Source organism: Thermobia domestica, chromosome 5 (assembly GCF_964235325.1).
Source record: "Thermobia domestica chromosome 5, izTheDome1.hap1.1, whole genome shotgun sequence".
NCBI lineage: Eukaryota > Metazoa > Arthropoda > Insecta > Zygentoma > Lepismatidae > Thermobia > Thermobia domestica.
Window position 1 is genome coordinate 170463999 of NC_137458.1, and position 23254 is coordinate 170487252.

The following is a 23254-nucleotide window of genomic DNA, read 5'->3' on the forward strand; positions in this document are numbered from 1 at the left end:
AAGAATATTTCTTGGCAATAGCAAACTTCACTCCTTTGATGTAACATACCGGCATAATGAAACTTATAATTGAAATAATATCAGCACTTAAAAAAAAAGAACGAAAAAGGGTGGGCATGAATAGTGGATGGGGTCAGGAAAGTGTAATAGTGGACGAAACCATACTTAGGTGAGAGGTATTCTCCACTTTGAAATGATAGTTACAAAAAAATAGTAGATCTAATGCGCCCACCTTGGCTATTATACGGCATTTGAGGACATATAACTTAATCTGCATTTGGAACTAGCGGTGCACACAAGGGGGCCTCAAGGTTTTCATTACCCTTGAGCAAGATATTATTTTAAGATCTATAAACAAAAGCAATACGTGTTCTGAAAGAATAATTATGGGATTGAGTTCGTGAACCCGCTTTGATGAAAGGTTGTGTACGCCATTATTTGGATTCTAGTGGGAGCTCATATGATACAATTCCCACGTCAAGTTGTACGTTCACGTGTCATATAACTCTTCTGTCCAACCAACCAACCATCTACTGACCGGAACAACTTATTCTACAAAGTGGGACGAGAGTTGCGCAATTTCAACATCTACAGTCAGGCTGTCATTCTGCAGGCTCTACTCTCCATCAACATGATTGTTTCAGGAAGTAGATCGATATGAATCCCACTGGAGCTATTCAACTTCCCAGGGGGACTTCTCTGATCAGACTCAATTTGGGTTATCTGTATTTTCGCAGTACTACTTTCATTCTCCATTTATTTAAAACTCCTTGGAGGAAATATTCAGAAATCATCAGTCCTTACTACCGTCGATGCAGTGCATAAAAACTTAAACCGAGAACATAAAAATGAACGGCCTATTAATGGAAAAGAGTAATATGATCTGATGAGCCATCGTTTTCTTTGTATTTGACAACAAGCTGAGTTTATGCATGTCGGATACCGAAAAAGAAGTATATTTTGTATTGAATTCTTGTTACTGTTAAGTGTAACGGTGGCTTGTTGATGTGCCGCAATTTAATAGTATTCTATTGATTTTATTAGTATTACCAAAGGATGAATTATTGACAGTGATCATGCAAATATATTAGGCTAGCAGTGCAGATTGCAGAAGTCATAACAATCGACGAGAAGTGGTGGAGACGAAGACAGAAGATTAAAAAGTTTTCGCAATGGAATGGTTCGACGTAGAGAGTTCACATATTTGAACATTCATAATTAGTAGTAAACTATGATAGGTACGATTAGGGATACTTAACTAGTAGCTCACTCATTAACTACATAAATTATGAAATAAATGCTAATTATGTATGAATTATGCTAATTATGTATGAAATAAATGCTAATTATGAACAGCATCATTTTATTCGTCTCTCCAGTAAGCTCTTAGTTGGGGAGTATTTTCTCCCAAACATATTAATTGGGAGAAGTCTCCCAACCCTCCCAGACTTTCGCATTCCGCACTAATGCAACTGATGGTACAGATGTTTCGTGCCAAAAAAATCTTCCAACATGGCAATGCTCCAATACATGTAGCCAAAGTTGTTCAGACATGATTTCCAAACAATCAGGAGATCTTCAACAACAACTCTCCTTGGCTGGTTAATCCCTCTATTTGGACGTCATTGAACATTTGTGTCAGTTTCAGACCAGTGAGTTGTGCCCAGATTTCCAATTCCTTCATCGATAATGCAAGGAAGTGATGCAGTACGTGAAGAACGGTTTTCATTATTCTTGTGGAAACGATTCATGAGTTACGTGACTCAATACCATGAAGAACTTATGCTATACTGCATAGTGAACACGGTTCAATTCCGCTTTAATAAAGTAAGTTGAATTTTGCTAAGTGATTATACCGTACTTTCACAACTAACGTAAGAATATGATATATAAACTGTCTTTTTGCGTCGATAAAGTTTCTACCGTCATTTGGTTCACAAAACCGCACCGTTTTCAGAATGGTTCGCTGAAGAGGAGGTCAAGGTGCTGTAGCTGTGAAAAACTCTTACAAAAATTATAACAGCACTGCAGCTGTAAGACGAGAATATAGGCATTCACTCTCGTGAGGCATGTTCCTGTTCCATCTGATCAGTGACGAACTCAAACTGAGGGATTTCCAGGATTTAGCCCGGCCCTTTCAACAATATACAATATTATGAAAAACTAAAGTTTACCACATTAAGATATAAGCCTATACAGAAAAATTCCTAAGCGATATGAACTTAGGAGGTTCATTCCTCTTTGATGAAATTCTGTGAACGCTACTGCATCTGAGCACATAAATCAGGGTATGTGTGTCGAACTTTCACGCAATGGGAAGTACAATGAAGCAAAAATCGACAGGAGGTGTTGTATTTGCACGTAGGTAAGAATATATGAACCTTGAAATACGAAATCTAAAACGTTCTGTAAAACGAATTTTTCAGCATTCATGCTATTCAGTGGCAGTGTTCACAGAATCTTACGCAGTAATATAAAGTTAGAGCCGTACAAGATATACTTCGTAGGACAGTCGTGTGAAGCTGATTATGAATAACGAATGAATCTGCTTGTCGAACTTTGGCAAAAATTAGAAACAATGTAGCTTTATTTCGTTGACTGTGGATGAATGGCGAAGCATACTTTCGTTCTTCTTGTTCGTTATTTAAATAAGCAAATTTATCGTTACTAGTCCATAAGATATTCCCGTTAACTGCATCAATGTCTGTTACACAACTAGAAAGCCACAATATATTGTGTATCTACTCAATGTGAATAACCAAATCCATCTTTTCGTTATTAAAGATGAGCATGAAAAACAGCCACAGTCACATCTAAACGATATAAAAACTTACTAAACATATTCCTTGTACCTGAACTCCTCCTCTGATTGCTGGAACACGCTGTTACATGTCACTGGGCGAGAATTGCAATACAAACTGTGTAAAAGTACTGACTGTTCGAGAACAGTATTGTATTCAGAAATAGTAACATTTCTTGATCTCACAGGCCACCATATTATAATTTTGGGATTACTTTCAGTGGAGGATATCTCAAACATAACGTCTATTCAAGGCTTCAAGACACTATTGCGGAGCTGAAATACAAAATCCGTATCGAAATGAGAGAAGTTTCTGTTGTGGTGTTGAAACATGTTCATTCTCAAATTATGCGAATGACATGTCAAAAACTTGATAATCTGCACGTTATTATTTTCAAAATATTATTATAACTATATATTTCATAAATCGTAGTGCGTAAGGATGGAATTCACGTAACCTTTTTACAATAAAACGTGATACCAGCTTCTTGGTATTAAAAAAGACAGATTTTATAATACATCCTACGTCTGTATGTTTTAAATATTTTCAAAAAGAGCTTGTCCTTTATTGAGTGAAGAATAGACAATCTTACACGTAGATAAGAATTGGCAGTTACAGTTCTAGCATATTTATATGTTTTACAATGTTTTTCTGAAATGAAACAAATAACGTCGAAGGTATTAAAAGACTATAAATAATAATGATGAGTTTAGAGGACACTCGGCTCTGATTAGACGTGCTGTTACGTGACAGGACTACGTAATAAGACGTTAAAGGAGTCAATATGAACTTGATTTTGCTAGGGATGTCTTGACATAGACCAACTTCCTTAAATTTTAAAAATTACCAAAACTAAAACTTTTGGTTTTGTTGTAGCTAAGTAAATTTGTTTCGTCCATATTCTTTACTTCTTTGGAAAAAATTGTCAAAAATTCAAATTTCGGAGGTATTGGATCTAGTTCATCCTCTTTGTTGAGGCTTTATCACCTTATATAGTTCTATAGGTGAACACAGAAATATATTCCTTTCCATAAGACGTGAGAATATTGAGGGAACCATATCAATTTTTGAAAGTGGCATATTGACCTTCCCCTTAAATTTGGGAATTGTCAAAAATAAAAATTCATAATTGTTTTCTAAGACCAGAGTAAATATTTCTATGAATTCTGTTGGTCCTACTTGTTTCCTTCTATGGATAAAAGATTGACAAAAACTATGCTTAAGTTATTAGTTTTATTACGTGCTAAGTTATTAACTAAGTTATCCTCTTATATGATGATATGGGCCGATTTTGGGACTCATTCTCTTGAATAGAACATAAATAACATGACCTGTCTTTCAAATTTTGAGAGGGGTACGTTAGCCCAGTCCTTAAATTTATGGATTGTCCAAAACTAAATACTAGTAAATGCTCTCTAGGACTCGAATATATGGCTGTGTAAATTTATTTGGTCCAGCTTATTTTCTTTTATAGATAAAACAATTACGAAAATATAAACGTCAGCAATATATTTTATTACGTGATACGTTATTGAACTACTTTACTTCTAAAATGTGGCTTTATTTCAACGTATGATTGTATAGATGAATATAGGGACTCATTTGCCTCAATAGAATAGAATAATATAACATTATGTACAAAATTTAAGAAGGGAGTATTGGCCCATTTTTAAATTTGGGAATTGTCAAAAGATCAAGATTGATAAATATTTTACATAATAAAAATACATACCTCTACAAATTTGGTTCGTCTAACACGTTAGCTTTCATGAATAAAATATTCCCATATATATATATATATATATATATATATATATATATATATATATATATATATATATATGTGTGTGTGTGTGTGTGTGTGTGTGTGTGATGTGAGTAAAACATTATGTTTTGGCCGAAATTTTAAATTTTGGGGTGAAATTGAAATAGTCACTTTTCTATCTGAAGGATGAATTTTGAATGTTGTGCTACATGATCAATGAACAAGGTCCTCAAACAATTTTTTTTAAACAAAAATTATTCAGAAAATGGAAAATTTTCAAAGAAAAATACAAACTAAAACTTCCGAACAAAGATGTTCAACCCAAACAAAACAGTGAATATAAAAGTTTTAATTGTAAATTTTCATACAAGATCTCTTAAACTAAAACAAGACAATGACTGAGAAGAATTCAAACAAAATTCTCAAACAAAAAATAAAAAATCTATCAATGAAGGTAAAAACTGAAAATTTCGAAATTGCATTAAATTTTGTTTTACCAATGACACATATGAATCGTGACTGCGTGTTCTAAGGATCAAAGTGTGAAATTGCTGTTGAATATTAATCGCTTTTATTAATTACTATTCAGGTTTCAAGTCAAAAATATCGATATGTGGGTGATACGGTCACATGCATCAGATTACAAGAAAGTAACAGCTCTTTGCATCACAGGATATTTATAATACTACTATAAGATTAGAATATTTTCGCTGTAAAGTCTTCTCTTACTGAATTTTTTCAATCACTGAAAATTTTAGTTTAAAAATTTTTACCTTTGAAACATTTTGTTTAAAATTATACGCTCAGTATTTACATATTTTAGATTGAACTCTTATTGAAAATATGAAATTGGAAAATTTTTACTCATCAAATTTTCTAATATGAAATTTTAATTTTGTAAATTTAATTTTTTTTAAGTTTTAAAATTTTTAATTTAAAATTTAGTTTGAATTTGTTTTTTGATATTTTTACTCACTGAGTCCTATTAATCATTGTAAATTTTTGATTTAAAAATTAACTTTAAAATTATTTGAAATTTTTCATTCACTGAATTTCCTTATAAAATTTTTGTTTTAAAATTTTAATTCAAGATTTTATGTTTGAATATTTTTTGAAAAGTTTTGAAACTTTTTAACTCACTGATTTTTCTAGTTTCAAAAAACATGTAAGAATTTTCAGTTTTAAAATTTCTGTTTTTATTGATTGTTGGTTTGGTAATTTCTATTTTAAAATCTTGGTTTGAATTTTTAGTTTAGATTTTATCTGAAAATCTTAGTTCAAAATTTTGCACTCACTGTAAATTGTTTGTTTGAAATATTTGGTCTGAAATTTTTTACTTTGGAAAATCTTTGCAATTTTTAATTGTCTTCTAAATTGTTGTATTAATTGTATTCTTTTCATTGAATATTTAGCGTGAACATTTTTTCAAGTTTTTGCATTTGCTGAATTTTTAGTTTGAAAGTCTTTGTTTTGAATTTTTAGTTTGATTTCTTTGGTCCGAAGTATTTGCAGACAGTGATTCTTTTTAGTTTGAAAAGTTTTCTTTGAGGACCCTGGTGATGGATCATGGGACATATTTAAAATTTCCGTTTCATACAAGGAAACGGGGTTGTTTTAATTTTCCCCCCAAAATTCGAAATTTCTATCGTATGTTGCTTACGTGTATATTTTTGGTAATTTTTACCCCTGGAAGCTAAGTTGGACCAACCAAATTTACAGACGTATATATTTGTGTCCTACAAAACATTTAATAATCTTTATTTTTTGATAATTTCTAAACTTAAGAATGAGCCAATACCCCCTCTAAGATTTCGGAGGAGCGCATCATGATACCTTGTGCTTATTGAGGCGAATGAGACCCTAAATTCATCTATACATACATATGTTGAAATAAAGGTACATTTTAGAACACAAATTAGTTCAATAACGCAACACGTGATAAAATCTATTGTTTACATTTATATTTTGGCTTCTCTTAATCATAGAAGGAAATTAGTTGGGCCAAGTAAATTTACATAGGCTTATACTTGAGTCCTGGGGAACATTTACCTGTATCTATTTTTGAGAATTCTCAAATTTAAAAGGTTGGCTAATGTGTCCCTCTTAAAATTTGAGAGAAGGTCCATCATGTTACCTGTGTCCTATTCAAGAGATTGAGTTCCTAAATTGATCCGTATGTCATATCTTATAGTCATATTAAAGAGGATAAATCAGATTAATAACCTACCACATGGAGAAACGTGTTACTTACGTATATTTTTTGGGAACCTTTTATACATAGAAGTTGACAAACAGGACCAGCGAAACTTATAGAAATGTTTATTTGAGTCGTAGGAAACATTATTAAATTTTATTTTTGAAAATTCCAAATTTAAAAGTTTTGCAAATATATTCTTCCCAAAATTTAAGAGAAATGTGTCAATATGCTAATGTCTTATGAGAAAGAATGCGCCCACATACTCGCCCATATAACGGGATGAAGCCTTATGAAAGAGGATAAAATTAGGTCAAAAGTCTCCGAAATTGGAATTTTTGACATTTTTATACATAGAGGGGAACATGATGGATCAACCAAACTTACAGAGGTACATAGAACAATCTATACTACCATAGCAAAATTTTAGTTTTGGAAATTTCCAAAATTTAAGGGAGTTGGTCTTATGTATGCCTCCCAAAATTTGGGGATAGGCCAAGGTGTATTTACCAGAATCAGAAAAGCATCGATCCCTATGACGCGATACCACATGATTCGGTTACGTAAGGTCTCCCAGCTAGTTAGAGCCAACTGCCCTATAAATCAATCAATACTATTCTATGCAATATTATTGCAGGTTATTTATTAAGAAATTATTATTGAAGAAAACGAAATGTTAGATTAACTCACTTCCATGGTGTAATATTAGCTCCAGACCAACCCACTTTAGTGTCCGAGAGGTAAGTGGAATCAGCACAAGGGTTAGTGTTGTACTCAACATTCCATGAGCCTCCTGGTTCATTGACTACTTCCCAGGCACCTAAAGCTGGGTGACCAGATAGTGCTTTAACCATTGGCTGAAATTAATTAAGAAATAGTAAAAAAATAAAATAAAATAAAAATAAAAGTAAAGTTGGAATACAATTGATTGACATACATTTTATTATTATTGAACAGATTTTGTTTTATTTAGACTAACTTAAGAATACTAGTTCAAAATTTGCTTTTATGTAATTAGGTTTTTAATTTCATTTAAAATTGTAATCTTGATATTGAAAGATAACTAATATTAAATTTCGTGCGAGGTCAAAAATTGTCACACATTTGTAATTGGTTGGACTGTTTATATATAAATATTTCATCAACGCCTTTAGACGTTGACTGTTCATTTGATTTTCGCAGTGAACTTTATGTATATAACTGATACAATATTATCTTATAATTTTTCTACTCGTGAAATATAAGTATCGTTAAAATAATTTGAATGGCTAGTCTTCGTTTTGAGATGACTATATCCTTAGAAAAGGTGAAGTATAATATACCGAACTCGTTCCTTGCAGACTTATTGTAAAAAATTGAAGTAGTGCTTTCAATTTGTTCGAATGTGCACAGAAAGTTAAGTGATCGGACACCTCTTCCGAATAAGTGGAACCAATCTAATGGCTTAACTGAAGCAAGCTGAACGTAGCTTGTCAGAGGTAGTAAACATAGTTGACGGCTCATCTCATTCGGTGCAGGCTGTCGATTCACGACTTGTGCCATGTAGGGTTGCCATCTTGTATACGCCTAAAGCAGGACACACTTGTCAAACATGTGCAGGCCATCTTTTCCTCATATCCAAATTTGCACATGGACCAACTATGTCCTTAAATTGTCTCTTTGATCGTACAGGACTTAAAAAGAAAGAAAAGAAAATTAAACAATTCTTCTTTATCGGGCATGTTGCAATCAGGAAAGATAATGCAGATTAAATTCACTTGATATGTAATTTTTCATTTTTGAGCAGCCTAGTTCGTCTTTAGTTTGTCCCTGTTATTCGCAACAGTTTACATACATTTCTTGCTGTGATATTCTTACATGTATCGGGGTATACAGTTTCATATTGACCTGGACACAAGTTACTTTTTTTGAACTGACAATCTTTTCTCCAAAGAAGAAACCTATGTCGCTATGCTAATGAAGTATTTACTGATTTTGAAGAAAATTCAACTAATAGGCAGTTCAAGCAATAATTTGGCAATATACAATATTGCAATAATTTGGCAATGAAATAGGCAAAATTAATTTTGCTGAAATTTGAACAAAACTTCCCAAATTAACTTCAATACGTTCATTTTTATCGTATATAAATTTCCTCTTTAACTTTGCTTTCACTTATCGAACGCATACTAATGGTTAATCGTACCTTAAACTCTAGGTCTCGTCCTATATAGCATTGCTGTTGACATAAGGTGTAAATACAACTCAATCAGTCAAATTCGTTCTTGCTTATTTGCCCTACACCCAAATTTTAAAAGTGTTTTCTCTTCCTTTAGATTAATATTATTCCGTTATATTTGTGTGCTATCTCGGGTTGCAATCAGTATTTCGCTATTTCTGCATGAACTTCTTAACACTAAGGTTTCCACTTTTCCAAAGCAAAACGTGGGGAAATTTCATACAGCTAATGTGGAGGAAATGTACCAACATTTTTCAAAGTAATAATATAATAATATAATACAAATGTTTCCACTGAAGAGCGAATTATATTTAGTGATATAAGCGATATGTAACCATATGGTTCAGCTGATCGAATATTAATGAAGAAAAATTTTAACTTTTTAAGTGAACCTCGTATAAAAACACTCTTAAGAAATTTCTCTCTCAGTTAACAGACGAATATGCATATGTGTGTGTGCGTCGCGTCTGCGACAGAAATCTTGGTGATCCTCTCGTCTCCCCAAATAAGGTGCTAAAATTCAGCACAGAGAACAAACTTCGTCTCTAAAAATTCCTGCCTATGGGTTGTCATAGCTATTTTTAGCTTTGACATCACCAGGCTGCATTGAGAGCCTGTCCACTGCGTAGAAACGCGAGGAGACGGGGAGAAAAACTAAGTTAGTCTGACAATTGTGCCTGGTGTGACAACAGCTAGTTACCATGGAGGCTGTTCTGTACGAGTAAAAACACACAACACTGCGTGTATTATTGTATATTTTGTTACGTTGTTAAAGTACAGTGCTTTAACACATTAAAAGCGCGTTAATAATAATAAAAATGTTGTCTTAAGAAAAAAATTTGAAATCTTAAAACATTTGCACGTGATTGTTAATTTTAAAATCGTCTTGACGACGAGAAGCAGCAGAACAGTGAAAAGCGTCCAGACCATTGGAAAGAAGACAGAATGATAGCACGGGAACTCACCCTTAACCTTCAGGACATCTCCCCTGGAACCACCGAAAATGATTTTTCTTCAGCATCAAAGCGAGTGAAAAGTGACAGTGCGAAATTGTGGAAACCAACGATGTAACGAAACACAACCGGTAACCCGCGACTACCGCGTCTTCCGCGCTTACAGTAATAACAATTGGGCCGAGTATTAAATTTTATTATCATATTCAGTTATCCAAATCAAAGTGCCAAAATGTAATGCAATATGTGTTTGTGCAGTTTCAGTGTTGTTTATTAAAGTGAAAAGTGAAATCTTGCATATCCTTTACCAAAATAATTATCATGGTAAAAATCTACTTTTTCTAGTGTTAAGAAATAATCTAATTTTCATTTCAGCACAAATAACCAATGCCTATGCAACGTAATAATTTTCACATTATTGAATTGCATCGGCATTGAGAATACAATTAGAATCAGCTTTTATGTCGATTTCCCAGAACGTTCTGACCCGAACTCTGAACCGTGTTGTCCAGTGGCTATATGGTCGGCTTTGGCATAAGACCCAAATTGTTATCAAAGTCTAAAGGAGACGCCCAAAAGATAAAGGATCGAATCCCGGACCGTAGTAAATGCCCAAGCCCTCCTAGGGAACCGCAGGACACGAACCACATACTGTAATAGATATAATTTACATAAATGGAATCTACATTATATAACAATAAAAATATGGCCAGCCCAAATACTATGTAGCCTATTAATAATCCCTGTTTTTTTAGTTTAACACCCAACAATTATACATCGAGGCTAAGCTAGGGTCGAACCACGAACCCCATGCACCAGAGGTGAGGTTCTACCACTGAATCACCGCAACCTCTGTAGGCCTATATGTTTCATAGCCCATTCAAATACTTACCTGCCTGCCTGCCACTGCTATGAAGCTTCATTTCCTTGTGAAAACTCTGTGTAATGTACAACTTAATTCCAATGATAATAATAATAAGTAAGCACTTCATCAATAAACATGAAAGATGGGACATTTTAAAATCTCGATAGACCTGCTTGGAGACGCGGGATATTGTTTTTCGAAATCAGGATGGGTGGTAACCCTGCTCCAGACCAGTGTCTTTACATGCTATCAAAAAGATATTTGCATATTCTTGCACATACCTTAATAATTACTCATAACTCGACATAATAAAGTGCTTTTCAAAATAGAAATTGTATTCCTCTATCAAGATGTATTACTTTTCGTATCATTTCGTTCATGTATTCTGTATATTTTCGTTACAATATTCGAACTTACCTTTAGTGCTTTATCCAGATAACTTTGGAGTTTATTGTCATCGTAGATGAGACCCTGAGCGCACGATAGAGGAGCTACTGCACCATTAAACAGTACAAACATAACAAGGATATCATTTTCAGCAGCCACATCTAGAAATCTTTTCATATCATCTATTATCGTGCCATCCCAGTCTGGACCAGTGACATAGCCATTACTATCAAAGCCAGGAGTTGTCTCCCCACCAATATGCAACCATACGCCTTGTGAACAAAAAACATGCAGGTCTTAATCACAATGGCTAATCTAACAAATAAGTCAAATATGTTTAAACATAAGATAATAATAAGAAGCTTCATAAGTCATAATTGAAGAGCGCATATAGTCTAAATTTCTATAAAATGTCACAATTCCATCAACAAGTTAAAGAATACATTACTTAACGTAAAAAATAAAACTTCGTTCGGGCTGCTTTGAGAGCGATAAATCATACAGAAATATTTCCAATAAGGTAAATACTATTGTATTTCTAACTTCAATTATCACGTTAGATATAATTTTTCAAAAATTGAAAATCAGTGTTTCTTTCAAAAAATGTTCCTGGGTGCACATTTAGTATTCGGAGGGGCACATATTATTTTCACACGGTACTATTCTATTTACTCTTATATTATAGATGTATTATTTTGCTCTCCTCTGGGAGATACTTTGAGTGCTTCGGGATGGGGGCAGTGTCCTCCGAAAAACATGTCTGGAAAAAACACTGCTGGAAATGTAAAAGCACTTGTGGTTACACAAGGCCGGATCGAAGTTAAATGGATTTGTTTTGAGAAATTATAAAATATAATCCAAAAGTAGCAACCTCTATCTTATTGACAGTTTATTGTGAACTGTCGTTTATTATGAACAGCCGAATTGGCGTTTTAACCTTGATTGCTACACACACGTCGACCAATCCACTTACAATGACGTTGCCAACACTGGTCCACATGGTGTATATTCATAGGAAGGTCACAAGTTGTAATATATGTTCACTGAAAGCAGCTTCTCATTGAATGTTTGAAAATAGGATGGCGCTAGCTAATTGATTCTTACCAAACGTCAATTAGGCTGCACTATAGTATAACAAAATATTTAACCATATTTTTCATTTAGTTCATTCAAGCTGACAAGAAGCCATCTATATGCGAGAAGAGGAAATGAAATTGATGATTAACCCATTTTAATCCAGTGTTATCATTTGGTAACGTAGAATATATGCATTATTTTTATTTTTTATTTTTAAATTATTAGGTTTGCAATAATGAAGAAATGTCTCTCGTTTTGTGGTGTAGGATGACTGAAAATAGTAGTAGTACAGAGAGGACGGTGTCAAATTTATTTTTGTGTGAGTAAGCTACGTTTCCTTTGTTGGCCTTTGCGAGAATTCAAAAATGACACCCGGAGAGGTAAGTTTGCTTTTGTTTTCTTCTATGTGTTGTTTCTTCCATTTTTCCTGCATATTTTGATTCATAATACATCATTAAATTATGTAATGGTACCACGATTAATCAAACTTCATGTTCGTGCTCTCTGTGATCAATTGTATTTGTGTGTTACCATACCGTATCAACTACAGCAAAGAGCCGTGTTATAAAAATAATTATTTTACAGTGTAGGTAGAACGGAGTTCAAAAGATTTTATATGAATTATGTAAATTCCACAAATGTTATCCTATAAACAACAACAACAATAATAATAATAATAATAATAATAATAATAATAATAATAATAATAATAATAATAATAATAATAATAATAATAATAATAATAATAATAATAATAATGTTCTTTTAGTTTTAACTCTCTAACTTATCTTTATCTTCCTATTTAGGTTTAGTTTTATTATCAACTAAGGCTATATATTTGATCTCGTTTATTTCCCTCTTGTTCTTGCACATGATTAAGCCGTTCCGAAATTATTGATGAACTATTGAAAGAAGAGCCTTACCAAACATAGATAGCATTTATATAGAGACACCAGAGTCTCCTGTTCTTTCCGATGAAGACTCCGGAGATGACAATGGAAGCTTTCCGAACACTCTTAGCTCCCGCCAACTTTCTGCAGATACTGAGGTAGTATTTACGGATAAATCAAGATTAGGAGGTGAGTGCGAATCAAATATTATGATGGATTAACTGCCTGACAACACCAATTTCAAGTTCAAACATCGATTCTTCTCAATCTCAAAACTATAGTTTAGGTGGTGGCATTGAGCTGCCATCAAGACCTGTCTCCTCTTTACCCGGACCTGACAGTTTATCTCAGATCCCACGCTCTTCATTTAGAAAGCGTTTATTTACTAATACAAATAAGAGCACTTTACGTTTGCCATCATAGTTTTCGCAGATTAATTGGTAAAAACAAATACAGTCTTTCCAGAAAGTAATTTTTCAAAGTATTCTGATTTTTCACCAGTTGAACTGTTCCAGCTTTTTGTCAACAATGAGCTGTTTGATTTGATAGTAAAAGAGAGTCGTTGAACTGCTGAATTCAGAAACTGCCCTCATTCATATATTTCAAAAGAGTAATTCAACTGTTCTTAGGGATTCTTGTAGTGTCTGGGTATAATCCATTTCCTGGATTTCGCTTTTACTCGGAATCAGGCCTATATATGCGAAATCAACTTGTATATGATTCTATGTTGCGCAACAAGTTTCGGCTGATAATGCGTTTTCTGCATTTTACAACATACTATCTAAAGTCATATGGAAAACTTGCTGAAGCTGGAAGAAGACAAGCAATCAAACCGAAATCTACACCAGTTTTCGAATGTCTACGGTTTGATGGAGAGGACCATGAAGTAGTCAAAATCAAAGATAATAAGCAAAGAAGATGTGCTGGTTCAGTAGCAGTGTTCGCACAGGTGTAAAGTGTGGTGTTGGATTTTGTATCTTTTGCTTCCATCCCTATCACCAGAAATAGAAGAGTTGCACGTGGTTCCTTGAGTTACTTTTGTAATAATTCTTTGATAATTTTATTATCTTGTTATTTTGTCAAATGCGAGTTTACATTTGAAATAAGTTTAAGAGAACGATTAAATTTTGTGTTTTCTATTAAAAATCTTTATGTAAAATGTATGTAGTAATACCTGTATTATTCATAGAGGAATATATTTTTGTAGTACCTTTGTATAATAATACAAAGGTACTACAAAGGTCAATGCAGTTGTGGGAGAAAAACAGGAAGGTAGTATCGTAGGAAAATATGGCTTAGGCGAAAGAAATGAAAGGGGACTAGTGTATTTCTGTAGACAGAATTCACTAGTAATTGGGAACACTTGGTTCAATCAGCACAAGAGAAGAAGATATACATGGAAATCACCAATAGACGGTGGAAGATATCAAATACGACCATGTTATGATTCAGGACAGGTACCGGAATAGCTTAAAGAACGCGAAGACCCTTCCCGGGGCTGATATTTTCTCTGATCATAATCATGTGCTGGCCGAAGTAGATATTCACCTGAAAAATGTAGACAGAAGAAAAGTAGGTAACAAAGTGTTGAATACTGAAAAGTTGAAAAACGAGGAAATAAGAAAACTTTTCGTTAAAGAATTCGAAGAAAAATATTCAAATCAGAAAAGAATAGGCGCAGATAGTAACGCACAGTGGGAATACATTAAACTTTGCTTGCAGCAGGCTGCAAAAGAAGCAGTAGGTTGCCGCGAACACAAAACGGCTAAGAAACCATGGGTTACAGAGCAGATGTTGCAGAAAATGAGGGAAAGGAAGACGTGGAAATAGGTTGATACAGAAAAGGACAGAAAGATGTGCAGAAAGTTGAATAATGAGTTACGGAGAGAAACAGGCAGAGCGAGGGAAGAGTTTTACAAAAGAAAATGCGATGACATACAGGAATTAGAAAGAGCTGGAAAATATGAGGAAATTTATAAGGAGGTGAAATCTGTGGAATTTCGGTGGAAACAAGGGTGCATTACGATGGCAGTAGAAAATAAAAATGGGAAGGTAGTCAGCGACAGAAATGAGGTCATAGAAAGATGGAAAGAATACGTGGAAGACTTATATGAGAGTAGGAAGAGACCGTGTAGCCTAAATAATGAAGTAGAAAATGAGGTAGGCGAGGATGATAAAGAATTTAGTATTCTTCGGGATGAGTTTGAAAAGGCTATATCCAAGATTAGGAATGGAAAGGCAACCGGGATAGATAATATACCAATCGAATTTATTAAAAATATAGGAGACAAGGGAAAGAAAGAATTGTTCCGACTATGCAATGAAATACATGAGACGGGAATGGCCAAAAGACTTCCTCAAGACGATCATGATACCGATGGCTAAGAAATCGAACCCAAAGACATGTGAGGATTATAGAACTATTAGTCTCATATCTAATGCAGTTAAAATTTTGCTCCGAATACTGAACAGAAGATTATATGGAAAAACAAATGAAGAAGTTGAGGAGGACCAGTTCAGGTTCAGAAGAGGCAAGGACACAAGAGATGCAATTGGATTATTAGGGACGATCGGTGAAAGATTTATAGAAAAAGGGAAAGAGGTGTATATTGTATTTATCGATCTAGAAAACGCTTTTGACCGCGTGAATTGGGAATTGTTGTTGGGAGTTCTAACGAATATAGGGTTGGAATGGAAAGATCGAAGACTCATAAGAAATTTATACATGAACCAACAAGTAAGTATTGGGATAGGAAAAGAACTGACGGAAGAGAGTGCAATTGGAAGGGGAGTTCGACAAGGATGCTGCCTCTCACCAACACTATTTAATGGCTATCTAGAAGAGATAATGAAAAAGAGTTTACATGCTGATGACGGCATTTTGGTAGGAGGTAGAATTATTAGATGCATAAGATTTGCAGACGATATGGCGCTTGTTGCAGGATCTGTAAAGGAAATCAATAAAATGTTAGAAAACCTTAGGATGGGCTTTGAAGAATATGGGATGAAAATAAATGTTAGAAAGCGAAAAACCATGGTGATTGGAACGAAGAAGTCTGTGTCAAATATAAAAGTGGGAGGGGAGCAAATAGAACAAGTGAATAGTTTTCGATATCTGGGTAGTATTCTTAGTAATGACATGAAGTGCGAACGTGAAATAAAAGCAAAGATAGGAATGGCGAAAGAAGCCTTTAGGAGGAAGAAAAGTCTGTTTTGTAGGACCTTGAATAAGGAGTTGAGAAAAAGACTCATAAAATGCTTCGTGTGGAGTGTTGTACTGTATGGGGCGGAAACGTGGACATTACGTAAAAGTGATGAAAAGCGACTGGAAGCATTCGAAATATGGGTGTAGAAAAGGATGGAAAGAACTAGTTGGGTTGAGCGGTAAACGAATAAGTGGGTGTTAGAAATGGTGGTGGAGAAAAAAAAACACTTTTAGATATTGTGAAGAAGAGGAAGAGAAACTGGTTGGGACTTGCCTAAGAAGAAATTGTATCATGAGGGACGTCATAGAGGGTATGGTGGCGGGAAAGAGAGGCAGAGGGCAAAGGAGACTACAATTAATGGATGATATAAAAACAGAAAGATCATACGTGAAGACGAAGAGGTTAGCGGAGGACCGTGGAGCATGGAAGCTTCTCAGCTGCTGCAAGTGACCTGCCAGTAAAGGCAGATACGTATGATGATGATGATGATTGTATTATTATACGTACGGAATAAACTCATATTATAACCACATTTTCAATGATAATTTGTTAGCTCAACGTTAATATATGGTTGCCCCGGATTTCATTGAAATAAGGGTTAATTGAAACTGTATTAGCCCAGCGTTTCCATTTGGTAACGGACCCCCGTGGGGAAACGCCAAGACAAAAATCGAAAACAACCGCGTTTTTTTTTACAAAATATGTGTAGTGTGTTAGAATATGAGAAATGAGCAAAAAAATCGAAAGTTGGAAAATCAGAGCTATTATGGGTTAAAGCTCATTCTGCAATGTGCTCTGAATATTTGCAACATGTAGATATAAAGTTTCCTAAGAAACTGCGACAATGTTCTGTCGAATGTTCCTTTTCAAGCTGTATAACCAAACGGTTACCGCATCTATCTTTGGTGTAAGCGGTGCTATGTATGACCAATTCATAATAAGAGCATAAAATTTTCTGTGTTGACTCAGCATAGTGAGATAATTGGGGACCTAATCAAACTAAAACATAAGGGACTCCTACCTAGAAACCGGAAATAATTTCATTGTTACTCATTATGTTTTTCACATACAATCTATGGTTGAATGTGAGATATCTGGCTGGCTTCACTCCTGTACCGTAGAATAGAGAGTATAGTTATTATACATCTAATGTCTAAACTTCAGTCTCTGGAACAAACTTCTTACCTACGATTCGATGTCTTTTAATTTACTTTCGGAATGATCTGGAAATTTTGTGACGAAACATAGCAAAAGTTGTCTACCATCAAACGTCGTTTAGCGCTTATTTAACTACGGATAAATTATTTCATCATTATCTTTTCTATGTTCCCAATCAGAAGGGTGTAAGCGGAACCGATCCCCGGGGCAAGTGAAATTCATCGAGATTACCTTGCGAAAGTAATTTTACCACACACTGCTACTATTTGCTGGAATTCTTATTTTCCGTTATCATTAGTGAAACTGTTGCACGTGGAAGTTAGTAGTCAGATTTTGACGGGTAATTATTGTGTAAATTTTTATTTAAACTTCTCTTTGAATTTTTTAGATTTTTATTGGCTTACGTGCTATACTTTCTGCATAAATAACAATTTAGTATATATTGTTACAGATATTTAATTATATGGTCTGTACGCAATATTGCAACACCGACAACGAAAAGACAATGAACGATTATAATTTCACAATCTCGTAGTGTTGATGGTTAATATGAATTCTATGGTAGTTCAAACATTTCATCCTTAGTACAGACATTTCCTAATCACCATTTTAGACGAGATGGGATTAGACAGAATGTGAATTCCTATCTCATCTAAAATAGTTGAAATATTTATCTTGGAAAAATCAATGGCTGATAAGCCTTTACGCGAGATGGTAGGACATCGAGAATTTGGATGTTCTACGCTTAAAGTTAGGCAAAACGACACTGATTGGCTTGATTGGCCAAAATGACCTACGATTCAAGAAAGTTTACTATTTTTATAATTTTAAAATATATTTTTATAGTTGTACAGTCCGCAGCAAAAAACCTGCAACATGAGCATGTAAGTTTATTGTGAAACGACGAAATCTTATGGCTCGAAAAAAGTGTACAGGGGAGGACGCTGAGGTTTCTCCTGGCGTGATTTGTGCCACTTACGAGGAAAGTACTTGGGCTCGAACGGGTGAATACGAATGAAAAGGAAAGCATGTGTAATGTTAGCAGTCTGGAAGCAAACAGTGATGTCCGTTTTTCTGCAGGATGCTGTAAACGTCCGCAAGAGCAGGGAAAAGTAGAGCACGTGCCATAATTACAGGGCGTTAGCCCCCATAGCTCGCGGTTCATCAAACTTTGTTATGGTGCCCTGCTTGATTGTCATTAACTGTAGTGTACGATTTCCTTTGAACGCAACCGTGTTTTGCCGTTTCTTCGCTACATATCGTAACATGCATTTAATATTGCTTTTTGTGTTTAGTTTCGGGTATCGCTGCAGGAGTTATTTATATGAATTGAATCTGCGCACATGATAATCCACGAATATGTTCTCTAGTGGGCATCAGTAAACTGTTTCATCACACTGTTGACATTACACCTTTTCAACGACGGTTCGTGTTCTCTTTGGCTACTTTCATTGTCTCTTGCAGGACTTACAGTGTCATTATACGTTTTCACTTCTTCCTCTTCATTCTCTACAGAATCTTCACCACTGCGGTTTCTAACTGATTTCCATATTTTTCATAACTAATACTTCCAGAAAAGACGCCAATGTTTCATCTTCCAGACCAATTCCTGCCTAATGACGTACCTTGCATCGCATTTTCACCCCAACCAATCGCACTACATTCATTGGATTGACCACCACTCTTCTCACCATTTGACGTCTCACTACACATTCAACCTTTCCTCACGGGAAGAACTAGCGTTTGCAGCTTCACTGTTGGAAGTAGTATAGCGGTAGACATGTGGTGCCCCTGCGTAGCGCCATCTATTGGTACAATTTTGTACCACCTTGCAGACAAACTGACATCACCTATCGCTTTAGGGGTACTAACACTATTCATACTCTTATTTCTATGCGTTTTTTTTCGGTCAAGCTCACGTACTTTCCTTGACGGTCAAATACGCACAAATATGAAAGCATGTTTAATGTTAGCACCCCTGAAGCAAACAGTAATTTTTTGTTTTTTCTGCAAGCTGGTGTAAACGTCCACAAGAGCAAGTGCATGCTGACAGAGCGTCTATAAATTCTGACCCGGGTCATTTTTGTGGAAACGTTTGCGTGGATGGAAACATCGGCACAACGTATTCTATTATTATATGAGGCACACATGTTGAAACGTATTGCCCCAGGGGCCCCCGAGGGTCCCAAGCAGGGTCCACCTCAAAATTTTCAAATGGTAAATCGGCGAAGTAGTATATCGTTTGAAAGGTATTGTGAAAAGAAACAATCTGCAACAAGTCCCAAGTCTGTATGCGCACCCTATGCAAAATAGTGGTCATAGACTCTTTCATGGCAACTGTGTTGATATTTTGACTGTCTACCATTCTCTACAGGGTGATCGTAGAGACTCGGGACTTGCTTTACTTTGTTTCTTTTCACAATGCCTTTCCAATGATATACTACTTGATCCCCTTACCATTTGAAAATTTTGGTTGGATCCTGTTTGGGACCCTTTGGATGACCTTGGGACACAATTTTTTCATTCAAAAAGTGTACATCTAAAAACAATGAAATACGTGTTCGCCTATTTTCCATTTACTCAACCTTTTGTTGCAGAAAATGGCCCGAAGTCAGACAGTATAGACGCTCTGTAATTATGGCACGTGCTCTACTTTGCCCTGCTCTTGCGGACGTTTACATCATCTTGCAGAAAAACGGACATCACTGTTTGCTTCCGGGGTGCTAACATTACACTTGCTTTCCTTTATGTGTGTATTCACCCGTTCGAGCCCAAGTACTTTCCTTGTTAGACGTTATGTTGATTCCCTGGGCTGTTAGGCGTAGTTTCACAATAAACTTACATGGTTATGTTGCAGGTTTTTTGCTGCGGACTGTACATGTGGCAAGATTGATGGAAATGTATTTTATGGAAACAAATTCGGTACGAGTGACTTACAGTCCATGCTTAAATTTGTATGGAAGGAGTAATAAGTGAGAATGAATGAAAACCAAACTCACGAACAAAGTTTCCACCAGCATTTCCTATTTTTCTTAACCAGTCTTCAAGGACAGGACCGCTCTGTGCATATTGTCCATTACCAAAGTCACATCCGTAACATTTCCAAGCAATGTTTGCCCCAGATAAAAATACCTTTTGCCCACGGAAAGTTAGAACTCCATTGTTTACTTCTAAATAAGCTTCTGTCACTGTCGACAACACAGCTAGGAAACTGCAAATCAAAATTACTTGTGTGACTTTCATACTGAATTGAACAAGAAAGCTTTCCGAGTAGCGTATTTGTATATAATCCTCTGCAGGAATTACAAAGTTCTATTCGAGATATCGTTAAAAAAAAGTAATGACATTACAATAAATACCTTTCGTACCCTTTAATAATCACTTATAGCGTTAAGTGCTTGTATAATAATACAATGTTAATACCAGAACAAAAACAAAAATAATGAAATTCATCATTACGCAGTGTTCTGTAGCGTATTTTTAATCAAATGTAATAGATTTTAATGGTATATCTGGTCACCCGAAGATTAACTCATTTTATTAAATAGGTGGCCTTTTGTTTCATCCGCACTCATATATGTATCTGTATTGAGGTTTCAAGAGCCACTTGAATATTGGGAACATAGTCCAACAAATCGTACGTGACAGATAAAATCTTCTCTAATACAAAAGAAAGGATATGATTGGAAGAAGAAAGTATGACAATGACTTCTAAATATATTTTTATCTCCCTATTTGTTGCCTTGAGCCATTTAAAGACGTTGGACAAGGACTAACATATCATGTTTACCTATTCGTCTGAACAATCGCTTTTGCCCTTTGGTTCAATGTTACCGAATTTTCAGCTTGACTTTTCGTGAAATGGTTGGTTTAACGAGTCCTAGTCACAATGGGGAAATTGGAAATGATACAATTATACTACACCTGCAAACACAGAGTAGATCATTGGCGGAGAGGTGCTAAAGGAAAAAGACAAAACTTGATTCGGGCCAATATAATTTATTATAAACATTATTGGTGCATTTTACAAAAATCTTTACTCTTCGCTACCAGCAGCCAAATCTTCACTCTAAAATGTTAACATTGCAATATTGTTCACAAGTAAATTGGACTGGATTTTTTGCATTTTTGAGTTTAACGTCCCTTTCAGCAGCGAGGCTATATGAGACGTGGAGCTACGGATTAACGTGGAATCCGAACCAGCATCGGTAATCGATCTCTTGTCTTCCACGCTATGTAACCGCTTAGCCACGAGGAAACTCTTCGCAAGTAAATAAATTAATATATATTATCACTAAGCTAAGTATAAAAATAGAGGAAAGAATAAAAATTAATTCAAAATTATTTTCTTAATTATTATTATTTTCATTCGTCACATTAGTAGAGACAAAACTGTTTCGCAATAATTTTGATATTTTGTAGCATTTATTATCATAATTTTCTCATTTATGTCTTATTTATTTTTTAAACGTAGCACAAGTTTTTTTTTTTAATTATGAAACTTGTAAACAGCATATATTTGGTAGTAAGGTGTATATCTAATGCAAAAATGAGGATATACTTTGATTAGGTGCATATTCTAGCTAATGTATTCATTGAAATATAGAAACTAATTCAAAAATTGAAACACTTCCTCTAATCTCATCCTTATGAAAGGATAACATGCAGCAAGACATTACCAATTCTTCTTTTAAGTTTGTTCTTCTGCCAGTAACAATTATACAGAGGTTGTTCAGTCTACATTTGGCCAATTTCGACTTACCTAAAAATTTAGAAGAATCCATGGCACCAGGTCCGTAAGTGCTCGATGTGTTTCCGATGGTACCTAACAATAGCCCGACAGCGTAATTCCCACTGTCATAGGCTTCTCTGAAGAACTGGGAGGGAAATCTTATCCCATTCCCTTTGCACAGCTTTCCAAAGTCCTTCCACAATTGTCACACGCCGTTTTCCCAAAGCCCGCTCCAGCAATCCAAATCCACAATAGTCCATAGGACTTGCATCTGGAGATTTAACAGGTACCTCATTGAAAGGTATCACCTTTATACCACTTGCTTCCTCCATCTCCCTGTAGAATGCGAGGGACGATCGTGAGGTATATGATGAGGCCTTGTCCATGTGAATGCGCACCAGATTGGCGTCATTTCCGTACATTGTTGGAATCTCATGCTCGTAGATCGGCCGCATGATCTGCTCCTGAAAATACTGCGAAGTTATTTTGCAGATCTTCGCCACCCTACGAATCTTCAGTTTACCTCGGTAACAGTAGCCAGTAACGACCATGAGCCCTTTTGGGAAGGATTCTTCAGACACAGACACGGACCCACACCCTGAAGTTCTTGGCGCCTTTCTCTCGGTACATGATGGCTCTTGGTTTGCCACAGTCGGAAAGGTAAATCCATGCTTACGACATGCATGCACCTTTGTTTTGCCAGATGCCGTTCATACAGCTTTCGGGCGTTACACTTTCGTTCCGTTTGGTGAGCATCCGTGAGAAGATGGCCGCGAGCTTTCATGACTTTTTCCAGCTTGAGTTGATGGTTAACGTCCGGCTCACAGCCCCCAAAGACACGTCAAGACGATTAGCCATACACCTTTGTGTTGGCAGATTTTCTTGCATTGCCATTTTGCGAAGTTTCCTCTGCATGGTGGAGGTGGCCTTGGTGCATTCCCGCTTCCTAGGCAACTTCGTTGGTGATCCAAATGGTGGAGCTTCGTTGCCCTTGTACTTTTTAATAAC

The 23254-nt window shown here is 35.3% G+C and overlaps 1 protein-coding gene across 1 annotated transcript in view; it reads right to left on the minus strand.

The window, feature by feature from the left end:
- LOC145684723 (mannan endo-1,4-beta-mannosidase-like) overlaps positions 1-20818 on the minus strand; it is a 54762-nt gene extending 33944 nt beyond the window's left edge. The window contains exons 1-3 of the mRNA XM_081757096.1: positions 20514-20818; positions 11214-11455; positions 7451-7617 (exon numbers count right to left, since the gene is read on the minus strand). Coding sequence (XP_081613222.1) covers positions 7451-7617; positions 11214-11455; positions 20514-20757 — 653 coding nt within the window. The 5' untranslated portion in view covers positions 20758-20818. The remainder of the gene's footprint in view (positions 1-7450; positions 7618-11213; positions 11456-20513) is intronic.
- Between the last annotated feature and the right edge of the window lie 2436 nt (positions 20819-23254).